General features: G+C 42.4%; 2 protein-coding genes across 3 annotated transcripts in view; one reads left to right on the plus strand and one right to left on the minus strand.

The window, feature by feature from the left end:
- Positions 1-1,387: 1,387 nt before the first annotated feature.
- On the plus strand, positions 1,388-3,000 carry LOC125303400. Its single transcript, XM_048257158.1, has 5 exons — positions 1,388-1,686; positions 1,852-2,006; positions 2,145-2,302; positions 2,442-2,612; positions 2,879-3,000. The coding sequence occupies exons 1-5, from the start codon at positions 1,597-1,599 to the stop codon at positions 2,998-3,000; spliced, it is 696 nt and encodes a 231-aa protein (XP_048113115.1). The 5' UTR covers positions 1,388-1,596.
- A 1,684-nt stretch (positions 3,001-4,684) lies between these two features.
- Positions 4,685-12,752, minus strand: part of ranbp10 (RAN binding protein 10) — a 24,582-nt gene continuing 16,514 nt past the window's right edge. Inside the window, exons 9-15 of one of the 2 annotated variants that reach the window (XM_048256992.1) lie at positions 12,240-12,388; positions 11,189-11,381; positions 10,762-10,895; positions 9,897-10,042; positions 8,751-8,862; positions 8,110-8,252; positions 4,685-7,833 (exon numbers count right to left, since the gene is read on the minus strand). In XM_048256992.1, the coding sequence (XP_048112949.1) occupies positions 8,122-8,252; positions 8,751-8,862; positions 9,897-10,042; positions 10,762-10,895; positions 11,189-11,381; positions 12,240-12,388 (865 nt within the window). In that variant the 3' untranslated portion in view covers positions 4,685-7,833; positions 8,110-8,121. Of the gene's footprint in view, positions 7,834-8,109; positions 8,253-8,750; positions 8,863-9,896; positions 10,043-10,761; positions 10,902-11,188; positions 11,382-12,239; positions 12,389-12,752 lie in introns of both variants that reach the window. The other variant, XM_048256991.1, reaches the window with a different exon arrangement.

A 12,752-nucleotide genomic window follows, 5' to 3' on the forward strand; every position in this document is an offset into this window, starting at 1 on the left:
CTGACAAATCCCACTTAGCCTTGAACATGATCAAAGCCCTCATTTTTACATTCCTCATATTCACATCGGACTAAGGATAACATTAGTGTCATATTTAGAAATGGAAAAAAAAAACCCACATTGTTTGCAGTAGGTTAGCCTACCTTAGCCTACCAAGATGGTGCACCACAAATTATTTTAATAATTTTTCAATCCCTTTCTATGTGCATTTTACTTTTTACATAATTTGTTAGAGAAGACATACGGTTAAAAACAAAAATTGTCATACCCCTGGCAAATATTGATTTAATGTTGATTTCCTCTTTATCAATATGTTTGCTCTGACTGAAAATGACACTGCCACAGGCCAAAAGGTTGCAAGAGAATGTGTAGAAACATGGAATCAGAAAAGAGAAGCGTTTTCATCTTTTACATTTTTTAATGAAAAATTGTGTCCAATAATCAATGGAACCAGGGATGGATTACTGCACGGGCCTACCGGGCCCAGGCCCAGGGGCCCAAGGGGTCAGGGGGCCCTGAAGCCCAAGCCATTGCATGGAATCATTGCCTCAATATCAACAAATCAGGATGTAGGCTATGAATCTGATTGAATTTAGTATTGGCCATCCCCAAAATGCACCAGAATACAGGAAAGCACATCAAACAAATTAAAACATTTTTGGGGGAGGACCCCCAACCCCCCCCCTCCCACATATGCGTAAATTAGTGGGGGGCCCTTAATAGGCTACATCTGGGCCCAGGGGTCCGGAAGTTCATAATCCGTCCATGAATGGAACCATCTTTATTTGCCATCACAGCTCTCAAATGGTTCTTATAAGCCTCTCCATGTCTCCACGATGATTCTAGACCACATGTTTTTAGCAGCAATCCAGGTTTTTAGGCAGGAACGATTCTTTGCCATCACTCTGGCCTTGTGCTCACATTTTTATGGATTGAGGTCTGGACTCTGGCTAGACCACTCTAAAATCATAGAACAAGTATAGTGGTAAAGAGAAAATCAACATTAAATCAATATTGGCCAGGGGTATGAATAATTTTGTTCTTAACTGTAGGCTACATCTAAAAGTTAGTGTGCTGGATTGAGGAGGGAGCATTGACATACAAGTCTAAACAGAAGGCTCCCTGCTGTTACATGTTGGCCCTCACACACAGCCTCTTGAGAACTGACCAAACTTTGGCATTTTGATGGAAACGACATTGTTGCCAGAGAATTCTTAAAAAGGATGCAGACAGGCTGTGTTGTTTGTCTAATCTACTGATGCTGCCCTGCTATTCTGTGATATTTTAGATACTGATGCTGCCATCTGTTGTACAAGCGTCGTCACTGCACGTTATCCAAATCAGCCTTGCGGTTTCCATAGATACTGTTTTAAAAGTTGCAGGTTAGTCATCAAGGTGTCGGGTTCCATAAGGTTGTTAGTGAATGTCAATATCCTAAAATGTTTGCCTGTTAAAAATAATATTTTTCGGCAGCCCTTATTCCATCAATAGCTTATTTAGTCTGCACAAAGGCACGGACTACCTGTGACGCGACTGTATAATAGACTTCAGCGTCAGCAGGCCTAGTTTGTAGGCCTAGCCTATCTATCAGTCAGCATGACATCAAGGCATACGAAACCCGATACGTCGGATTTCTTGAAGAAATTTGCAAGGGTTTTGAAAAAACCAGATATAAAATCATTTCAGGTAAGATAGCTCTCGAAGTTGCTGTAGGTCAACTAGCCAGCCAGAATATGAGCCAAAACGTTTAACGTTAGCCTATGGGTGGTGGATTTTTTAAAATGTATTTTTTAATATAGCCTAATGTGTTTTGTACTCACTCAACGTTGTATCTGCAATGCCTTACCATAGTGGAGTGATGATGGAAAGTATGTGGTTGTCAACTGGACACTTTGTGAAGAAGAGAGAGGAAAGCACAGGAAAGCCCTGTCGATATTGAAGAGGGTGGAGGACACCACGTCCCTTCGCAGGCTCTTGGGTTGCCACGGTTTTAAGAAGATGGCAAGGTCTGTCATTTTATCCTGTAAGCTTCATATATAAGGCATAGGCCCTTCAGTAGGCTATCCAGTTTAATATTTCATGATGTAGCCTAGCATATTCTCATGGCTTTGAAGGGATTTTTTTGGTTGGTTTGTACTGTGCAGGAGGTCCAGTTCTGATGTCCTTGTGTTTGAGCATCATGATTTTGTTCAGAGAAGAGAGGACAACAAGAGATCAAAAAGTTCAGGGTCAGGTTATCATTTGGGAAACATGGAAGAGAGTTCACCCTGTATGTCCAGTGATGTGCTCTCAGACATGTGCTGTAAGTTATTGTCTTAAAAATGGATTGTAATAGCATTACTTCATTACCTTTTAAATGATTGTTGATTGTTATGGACAAACAGTTTGCTCAGTATTTAATGCAAGAATGCACTGTTCTGAACCTTTCCCCCCTGTGCCAGTCTCTCCAATAAAGAGGAAAAATGCCAGAAGTCTCTATCAGTACATGAACTACAGCAGTCCAGCACCAGTAGCAGAACCTCAAGATCCTCTTCAGCACGATCCTGTCTCAGACCCACCATGCACCTCTCTATCTCTGGTTGAAGTCCAGAGGCCAAAAGAAATTGATCCAGGTAATTCACTGCAAATGATCAAGAAACAGGTAAAGAGTGCATTGATGAGTATATTTTTAAAAATTCATGTACTGAGGTTGAGGGGAGTTTGTCCGTCTGATACATATACAGGCCTTTTTGGGTGGTCCGTCATAGAAATGAACACATAGCTACTCTTCACTCTTACATACATTTAATGTTGTTAGGCCCAGGGGGAAAACACTACAGCAGTATGCTGTAATGTTATTTACACATTACTGTGGTCACATTTCCATTGTGATTTACAGAAAAGAGTTTGGGTTTGCCAGCAGAGGAGCGTCCTCTTCAGGAGAGCATCCAGACTAGTCTCCTGCCTCCACTGTCTCCACACCCTCAGGATGTGGGAGTGTCCGACGACTTGATCAGCTGAGTGTCACGAAAGACTATACACAACAGCGACTGTGATCAACACAACCATGCCACAACTTTTAATACACCTGAGCCTCTCCCAGGGACTTGGGAATTCCTTCAAAAGTAATGTTTTATTATGTGAAACAGTCAAATGATACCAGTTGCAAGTGATGCCATTTGCAGGTATTTGTAATACTTATTTTTAAGTACGTTCAGATGATGAAATGGAAGTCTGCGCTCATGATTCTTCTGAAATGGTACTTGAAAGATTTAATCTCTTGTGGAGGAATAATTAAGAGAAATATAATGGTTGTCAGAGTGAGACAGAGCAGCCCTAATCTCTTGTGGAAGAGTAATTAACAGAAATATAACGGTTGTCAGAGCGAGATAGACCAGCCCTAACATGAAAGTGGCTGATATATTAACATTGCCTGTCCAGACTGCAATATTGCGATATCCTACTGGGCATAATTGCTTAAGTTAGATGTGGTTATTAGACTGCAGATTGTGGTCAGTCCTCAGAATCTTGCGACAGATTGTCTGTGAGACCAAACTCTAGGCTTCATTTTAAACTGCACCATGTTGACTCTCAAATCTGCACATTTGGTCGCTATCCAGTCTTGGGCCCCTGGTCTACATAGTAAAACAGGTCTTCCTCCAACGACTGGCTTCTACTTACATCCATCTCAGCACGCTGCTGCACAGTTTTCCCCTGAGTCATAAATAGTCTCAGGAGTGTTTGTGTTCACATTATGTAGGTATGGCATTAAAGGTTGAGTCTGTTGATATTTGTGCTCAATAGCCAATAAAATGACACCCCTCCCCTCCGTGCTCCTTAAGCATGTTGACCAGGATTGTTAATGGCTTGGTCAGAGCGATTATCCCAATTTATACAACCACAGTTGTGTATGAACAGGACTGTGGTCTGTTTTTAAGACCCACACAGGGACAGTCAGACAACCACGACCATTCATTGAATTTGACATTTAGTATTATGAATTCTTCACCTTAGCCTATATAGTCACAATGTACTGTACATTTTACATGTTTATTTGACTGAAATATAATACTACATATTCTACTGCTACACTCTTAGCAATTATGTGTATACTATTTTGGTTATAAATCAAGCATTACACTTGAATTTTGTCTTCACGGATGCTTTCTTTTATTACTCTCCTATTGCAACAGAGTAAAACTGTCTGTAATGGATTAGACCGCACTTAATGATATTTCTGTCATATTTTAAAAAGCGCTTTTCAATATTTCATCATTTGCCGTAACTGTCAACTTCTCCAAAATGAGCTCTGTCTTTCCCAGGTTGCAGGCGAAGCAACTAGCATTCTTTGCATGACAGAAACCAAGCCATGGGGCTGTACTAATTTATCCTTTAATAATGTAATAATAACCTGTGGGTGCCAACTAGTCACTATTTGTTCAAGGTTTAATCATTCATGTGACGTCACCCAAGGGTTGACTATTTACCATTTCCAGAAACCAAGTGTTATTGTCAGCATGCTATAACAGGTAGAAAGTAGCATTAGTCAAACAAAGTTCATTTATGTCGAAACAAAGAAGAATAGAGTGGGATCCTGTGATATGTAGGGCACAAGTCCTCCAATAATAACATCTCTGGGTTTAGGACATTTTTAGACTTAAAGAAATAAAGATACCAAAGAAAGAAATGCAACATACAACAATCATATGCTCATGGATGTGTATTTTAATAAAAATAATTCTGTCAAAATTAAACGAGTACAATATTTCTTTATCATGTTTCCAGTACATAGGTATGTTTTTAAAATTGTTTTTCTTTTTTTTATGATGTTTTAAAGGTTTTAAAAAGGTTCATGCTAAGTAGAGGGTAACTCATTTCACGATTGCTAAACTGAAAACTCAAAATAAATGTAAAATTATAACAGAAGTAAACTGTGCACAGCTTGTTGTATTCAGTTTAATTTCATGTGTCCTGCTTCTAGTCCTCTGAGGCACACAGGGATACAGAAGACAAGTGGATGAATTTGAAAAAATGAACACATTTTTTCAAAGAGAAGTCTAAAAAGATTCTCTTTTTTCCCCCACAAAAGGTCCCTATTTGCACTTGAAGTTGATATTAAATTTCTAATACAGATTATTTTTTTTAAGATGGCAATATACATTTTGGGTGGTTACTAAGATGAGTTCCAAAATACATTTGCCATGAAAAAAGCAATCTCGAGGCAAAACGCTCTACTTACAGTTGAGTGAGATGTCGACCTGATGCCTAGTTAGCCTCTTGATTTTTTTCCTCTCATGTTTCGGTATCAAACATGTATGGCTGTTAGCAGGTACACATGAGACTCCATGCAATAGGATAACGCCACTGAATGATTTCATCAAGTCATCTACTGGAGTTAAACTTTATTCACACATCATCTCAACTGAACATTACTGAGGATTGGTATGGGTGGTTTGTTTTATATAAAATAAAGAAAAAGAAAAGAAATGCCTCAGAACTTCAGATATCATCACAAAAGGAGAAAAGGGATTCGCAGTCTTGAGAGTATACCTTTCAAAGACATACCAACATGTCTTTTTTGGCTTTTAGCTCCTATTATTAAATGATTTAAACCTGTTACGTGGAAATGGGGGAATGGTCTAAAATGCAGTGTTCATAGTTGTTCTCTTTTCTTCTCTCTCTCTGGAGAATTTTGGGAACTCTGTATTTGAAGGACACGTTATCCTACGAGGGGTGAACTGATACCAAACATATGCTACTGTGGATGAGGCCCGCTCCCACCTCCCCATCTTAAAACCCCCCTAAGCTTATGATCTATGTGATACAAACAAGCATTACATGGTTGCCAACAAACGTGAGGTATAACTGAAATATAGGTGTAACATCAATGCAACGTCAGAACAGGTGTGTATGTGAGTGTGTGTGTAAGAGACAATGTCCATATGTGGGTGTAGCAAACAATCTCAAGGAGGCCAGCAGCAAACTTGATGAAATAATAAAAAAAATAACAGCAACTAAGAACAGAAATGACCGGCTAAGCTACATTCAACACAGTGGAGCACCTCCTGCTGGGTGGGCGAAATACTGGGTTTATACATCGATTAAAAGTCTCTTTTCTGTTCTGTGTGCTAAAAGACAGTCAGTTAATAAGAACAAGGTACAAGTAAGAGAGAGAGAGAGAGAGAGAGATGAAAAAGAATGTAAATGAAAAGCAACAGATTTAAACAGTGGCTGCATACATACACCATGAAATCAAACAAATGAATGAGGTTGTAGCCACGTGTCCCATCGTGACCGAGTCAGTGTTTACATTGCCAAGGTAGCAACAGAGCTTGTGAAGGCCAAAAGGGGGTGGTAGGGGTGTGAGCCCGGATGACAGCAGACTAGAGAAATTCTGACTGATACAGATAAGGGCCGAATCGAAACAGGATACAGGCCAGGTCAATGCCTGACCCTTTAAAGAATATTCTGCTAGGCATATCAGCATAGATAAGATATGACCTCATGATTTATTGGTTGAGAAATTGCATTTGCACAGAGCCTTACTTGTGTGGATGTTGTTAAATCCAGGGAGGTAACTCAAACCAATCTAACACTAGTATGTACCTACTTAATATTTCAAACAATATATATTTTTTTCCGGCCTTAATAAGCCACAAAAAGTCAGAAACTGATAGGAATGCAGAATGAGCGTTCTGCAAAGAGCACCGTTATCCAATCTCCAGAGACATTTGGTAATTTGGTGACTCCCGCCACAGGGTTGTACCTCCATAGCAGCTTTAGTCAGTACTGCCATGGCCTGGTCATCTGCTAAGAATATATAAGTAGGGCCATCATGGTTTAGTTGTTCATAACAGGTCAGTGCACTACTATAATAGTCATTGCATCAAATGAGTGAGCCAACTATTAGCCATGTAATCTTTTTTCAATCCTTTAATATTAGCACGCAAACACCACAGGGGGTTTTCCATATGGCCTGAAATAATGGATTTTAAACTTATTTCTGCACTTCAGCGTATAACGATGACCTCTCATTTTAATAAATCAAAGGTAAATTCTCTATAATGTTGAGGTCATCACCCCCTGAAATGAACACAATTAAAAATATCCTTCACATAAATCTGATTTACTCTTATGTTGGTGGCGCCACCCTCTGACAGTGCCCTGTAATAGCTGGTGCCTAAGACGCTTCCCTCAGAAGAAGGGGGGAGCATGACATAATCTTAGCCTTGTGCACTCTCACTCACACATATCAGTTGATGAACAGCACCCGGAACTATTTTGGGCCACCCCACTGAATGCCCATAGTAAGCTACTGAGGACATATTTTTTTCTTTTTATTCAAATCACTTGAGCATGGACTACTTGACAGAGTTTTTTTTTACTGCTAGATATACCTCTGTGCAATACCCCAATGCCATAATGAGTCTGAATACCTGAGTCCTGAGTGAGAGAAACCGGACTATGTCACTTGTTGTCACAACAGTTGCTAATGGAGATCCTTGATATGGAATACATTTAAAAATACTATGTGGGGAATCCACCCCTTTAAAAAAAGAAAGAAAAACGGAATTAGATTGGTTTCCAAAGTGAGCACAACCAACTGACAAAATATAAACTAAAAAAAAAAAAGACTAGAGAAACAGAATAATAATTAATTATCTTTAAATAGTGTCACACATTTTTTTGTATTTGATAATACTAAATTAAAAAGAAGCCTCTCTTCTCCTGCTCTGCACATTCCTCTGCCCAACTGCCTCTGGCAAACGGCAAGCCACACACCAATTCAAAACGCGTGCTGTCCACATGGCAACCAACTGGAAAGGTCCTCTTCTTAGCGGTCCTGAACATTGCCTGTGAAACACAGCCATCACTCATGTACTGAGGGCTGAAATTAGAATATTTCTTCTCAAAAGCCACAACGGCAAACATAATTGGAAATGTTGGTAGCATATAGACTCCCTTGACATTATATGTAAAAAAACAGAAACAATTAAAACATAGATCTTTCTAGACAACAGAGGATGAATCAACATGCCTCCCAATGACAAGAGCCCATTTTACAGTTGATATTGCTGTTCGTTGGTGTATGTGTATGTGTAGTATGTGTTTACATGCTCATCATCTCACCTTGACGGGGTGCTAGTGCAAAAAGCTGTCCACTCTGGCGAAGGAGCAGGATCCGGAGCGGACTCGGGCCATGAGCTGCACACACTCGGTGGCCTGGCCCAGTGCCAGCATCAGAGGCGGCTGCTTGGGCAGGTTCTGGGACTCTGTGGATGTGGACACACACACACACACACACACACACACACACACACACACACACACACACACACACACACACACACACACACACACACACGGCAGGAGTGGGTCAGTGAGCCACAGCAGGACACATCAGCAACCAAAAGAAAAAAAGACAAGTAGGCCTATGATGGGCATGTGGCACTGCCCATTTATGGCATTGCCCACCCCACCGGGTGCTGTCTTGAATTTCCCCTTGAGGATCAATAAAGTATCTATCTATCTATCTATCTATCTATCCATTTATGGCACTGCTGTTTGACTGGTGCCAGGGGGAAGGTAAGCAGGAACCAGCTTGGAGACTTGAGGAGGACAATGAAGACTGTCATTGACATGGTCTTTGATGGTGGTCTCAAGTGAATCATTGTGAATGTCAGTAGATTTTGTGTATGTTGTGAGTATATGAGGTTGTATGAGTGAGTGAGTGTATAAGTCAGCGTGCGTGTGAGTGTGTGTGAACTTACCCAGGATGGCGCTGTTGAGTGCGGAGCAGATGGCCTCTCTTTGTGTGGGGTCAAGCTGCTGACCCACCGGGCAGTTCCAAGGGTCTGAGTACGCCAGGAGACTGAAGGCATCCTGACAAAACATACACAAAACATATAAACACAAACAAATGTGCACGCACGCGCACACGCACACGCACACGCACACGCACACGCACACGCACACGCACACGCACACGCACACGCACACACACACACACACACACACACACACACACACACTGCTATCAGCCACAACTTCCATCCCATAAGCTTTTTTCGTGGGAGCAGAGTTGCTGTTATGACACTAATATGCAAGTCCTCAGTGAGGGCTGGCCTCAGAGAAGCCTGATTTAAAAAAAAAAAAAAAAAAAAAAAAAAAAAAAAAAAACTGTGCTGGCAGAGGATTAGCATGCTGTCAGGAACGGGGCGATCTATTTCTAGACAGATTAGCCATTTCTGATGAGAAGCACCAGACTGCCGCTGATGAGTGATTTTGAGGCACAGAGTGAAGTGCCACAGAATGGAATGTGACTCCAGAGCTCATGTCAGTGTTTCTGTGTGACCGTGTGTGTGTGCGTGTGTGTGTGCGTGTGCGTGTGCGTGTGCGTTCTATCATCTTCTGAAAGACATTTTCCACTTTCACTCCTTTCCTTTCCTCCCCTTTTTACAATCTCCACCACTCCTTGTTCCGTACTTTTTCCCTTTCCTCGCTCTTCCTCCTCTTCCTCCTACACCTTCTTTTTGAAGGCAGCAAAGGACTAGCTGAGGACCTTTGTTTATGTGTGGAAGCCTTCTTATAGAACATCTGCACTTCAAGCCAGCCCATCTCTCTCTCTCTCTCTCTCTCTCTCATTTTAACTCTTCTTTCTATTCATTCATTTTGCGCTTCTCCCCCTCCCTCCTTCTGTCACTCCAACCTGCAGCACCCTCACTGAGTGGAGCTTTTCCTCTGCACTCCTCCTCTCTCCCTTCCTCTGTTCCATCCATCCATCCTATCCTGACACTGTTCCTTATTCTCTTCTCATTCACTTCTTCTCTCTTTTCTACAATTGCCATCTGTCTATCATTCCATCCCTCCTCCTGCCTCCCATAATCCCTCCATGTCTCCCCACGCGTCTCTCCTACCTGCAGCATCTTTCTGTGGGTGGCGTTCTTGCCGTACTCCCGGCACAGCTGCTCACTGAGGGCCTGCAACTCGCGGCCAAACTGGATCATCCTCTCTGTGGCCGCCTGGTTGCCCCCACACAGCTGTCTGGAGGGGCAGTTATCATCTGGAGGGGACAGAGGCAGAAGGTCATGGAGCTCCACTGAAGGCTAAGGTCAAATATGGATTACAGTGCTGGTGGTGGTGGTGGTGGTAGTAGTAGTAGTAGTAGTAGTAGTGGTACTGTATATTGTAATTATCAAATATCAAACTTTTTTAATATAATTACATTAGTAGTACATAAATTGCTGAATGTTAAAATAATAATATATAAACTAAACCAAAAGCATGCACTCAAAAGAGGCCGTGTGATCCGCAATAAACCGTTTACCGTCATGTTATTGACTTCTAAGCTGGATTTTACAATTAAGACTACTTTAAAAGCATCGATATGGTGACTAAACAGCTTTCAACATCTGACACCGAGGTCTAGCCTGCACATGGCTGCCATTCCAAAAACAAGGTTTCTGTTACACACAAAACATGCATCCTGGCAAACAGGCACACCAAATAAAAAACAACTTCCTGCCACAGAAACATTCTGTTCTTTTGAGCTACATGTACTCTGGCCAGAGAGGGTCATAAATAAAGTCTCAGTAACCTTGGTGACAAACAGCATTTTAAAACAACTTAATTTAGCAGCTTTCAATACAAGGCCAGAGATAGCAGGAGTCAGAGTGATGGCCTGCGGAATGTGTGTGTCAGGGCATGTATGTACCGGTATGTGTACGTATAAACACGCATGTAATGCTATATTGATGTATAACTGTGTATTCAGGCACATACCTGCCACACCATTGCCCAGGCTGTTCTCATCAGCCTGTAGGATCTCCTGGTGTTTGTAGGTGCCATTCATGATCCGGGCGGATGAGTTCTCAGTCACTCCGTTACTGTAGTGCTCTGCCTCGATCTCCATCTCACTGTCGCTGGTGAATACACCCCACACACACACACACACACACACACACACACACACACACACACACACACACACACACACACACACACACACACGGTATGACATTGACGTTCATAACACTCAGTCCCAATATAAACCCAATTAGCATTACATGACATTGGCACACACACAAACTCACACAGTATGACACTCATAACACTCAGACCCAATATAAACCCAATTACCATTACATGACATTAGCACACGCGCACGCACGCACCACACGCACACACACACAGGGCCCTTTTGACCCACCTGGTCTCCTGGTTGCTTGTGGCACTGTGAGGCTGGGACTTGGTGGAGTCGGTGGAGTTTGTCTCGGAGTAGTTGACCGAGGAGGGGGAGGACGAGGAGGAGGAAGAGGCTGAGCTGACGCCCGGGTATTTGTTGTGGCTCTTGCTTTTGCTGGGAGGGGTGACCCCATTACTGCATGTGGGGCTGTCTGCACCTGCGTGGGACATTACAGCAGGCAGATGACGTACAGCCTACCAGTGTGAACCATTGACAGACATTTAGATGAATGTTTCATTAGATTCCTTTATATATGGGTACAGCACACCAGTCTGGCGGACTGGGATACACAAATGTGTATGGATGAATTCATGTATGGATGAAAGTACCATGTGCCAAGCAATTATGGATGAATATACCATGAATATGCTTAGTATACTATCCAATAAATATTGCATACTTAAAAAGTCTCTACAACAGTCCACGTCAATACAATGTTTTCCAATTCAACACCAACACATCAGGGTTGTGCAAAATTCTGAAACTGGCTCTTAAATTCCAATTCAATTCTTGAATTTCACTTCACTTGTATTTCAATTGAGGTAGCAAACAGGAAGCAGAATTACAATACCAATTTTGCACAATACTGAAACACATCTATTCTAATGCTGCTTCTCAGATGGTGATACTGCAATAGTAGCACTATTCATGAGTCTTACAGCTATTGCTACTCAAATAACAGGACTCAGGTAATTATAGATGACAAACGACTCTATAACGCTATCATTACCTCCACCAAGGGGGCTATATTTTCGGTGCAGTTTGTCTATTTGTCTGGTAGCAGGATTACAGAACAATTATTGGCCTGATCCTCATGAACCTTGGTGAAAAGGTGTGGCATGAGCAAAGGAAGACGTTTTTGGAGCATATCTGATATACATGAGATATGGCATTCAGGCTTGACGGGGGTCTGAGATGTTTGAGTGTCCTAGCTCTATTTCTCTCTGTACACCCCAACAAAGCGTGAGGAACGCAGACGTGCCCTGTGGCAGGTGCAGGTGGTGCTTGGGCTTACCTGTGCTGTGCAGGTGGGGGTTGATGGCCCCATGTCGGGGGCTCGGGCAGGGGGACCCGGGGTAGCTGTCCTGGGATTTGGGCGAGCGCACACTAAAGCAACGTACCTCACTGTCTGTACCGTTCACCATCTCCACAAACTGCCGACACCTGTGGGCAAAGGGGAGAGAATGGACAGTCAATGGACTGCATTTCTAAAGCACTTTTGTACTCCCCTGAGCACTCCAAGCACTTTACTATGTCATGCCCTCACCTTCACCCATTCACATACAAACACATGTACCGATAGCGGTGGCTGCCATACAAGGCGCCAACCTGAGTAGTTTAGGGTTATCTGTCAAGGACAATTCAACGGGGTCAGGAGGGGCCAGGCTCGGGCCGAACAACTGCTGGACCTCCTGAACCACTGCCGCCATTTCCACTGCGAAGAAGGAGAGGTTGACGCACACTGAGACTTACTGTAAACTGACACCAAAACAGATGGGACCAGCAGCTTCCATCCAGCCATCCTCTG

The sequence above is a fragment of the Alosa alosa genome, chromosome 11 (assembly GCF_017589495.1).
Source record: "Alosa alosa isolate M-15738 ecotype Scorff River chromosome 11, AALO_Geno_1.1, whole genome shotgun sequence".
Classification (NCBI taxonomy): Eukaryota; Metazoa; Chordata; class Actinopteri; order Clupeiformes; family Clupeidae; genus Alosa; species Alosa alosa.

What these genes read in the sequence shown, in the direction of transcription:
- LOC125303400 (XM_048257158.1), top strand. Translation starts at nt 1,597, where the DNA reads ATGACATCAAGGCATACGAAACCCGATACGTCGGATTTCTTGAAGAAA. An exon ending in GGTTTTAAGAAGATGGCAAG is followed by an intron (nt 2,007 to 2,144) that starts GTCTGTCATTTT and finishes TGTACTGTGCAG; the next exon opens with GAGGTCCAGTTCTGATGTCC. An exon ending in GCCAAAAGAAATTGATCCAG is followed by an intron (nt 2,613 to 2,878) that starts GTAATTCACTGC and finishes TGTGATTTACAG; the next exon opens with AAAAGAGTTTGGGTTTGCCA.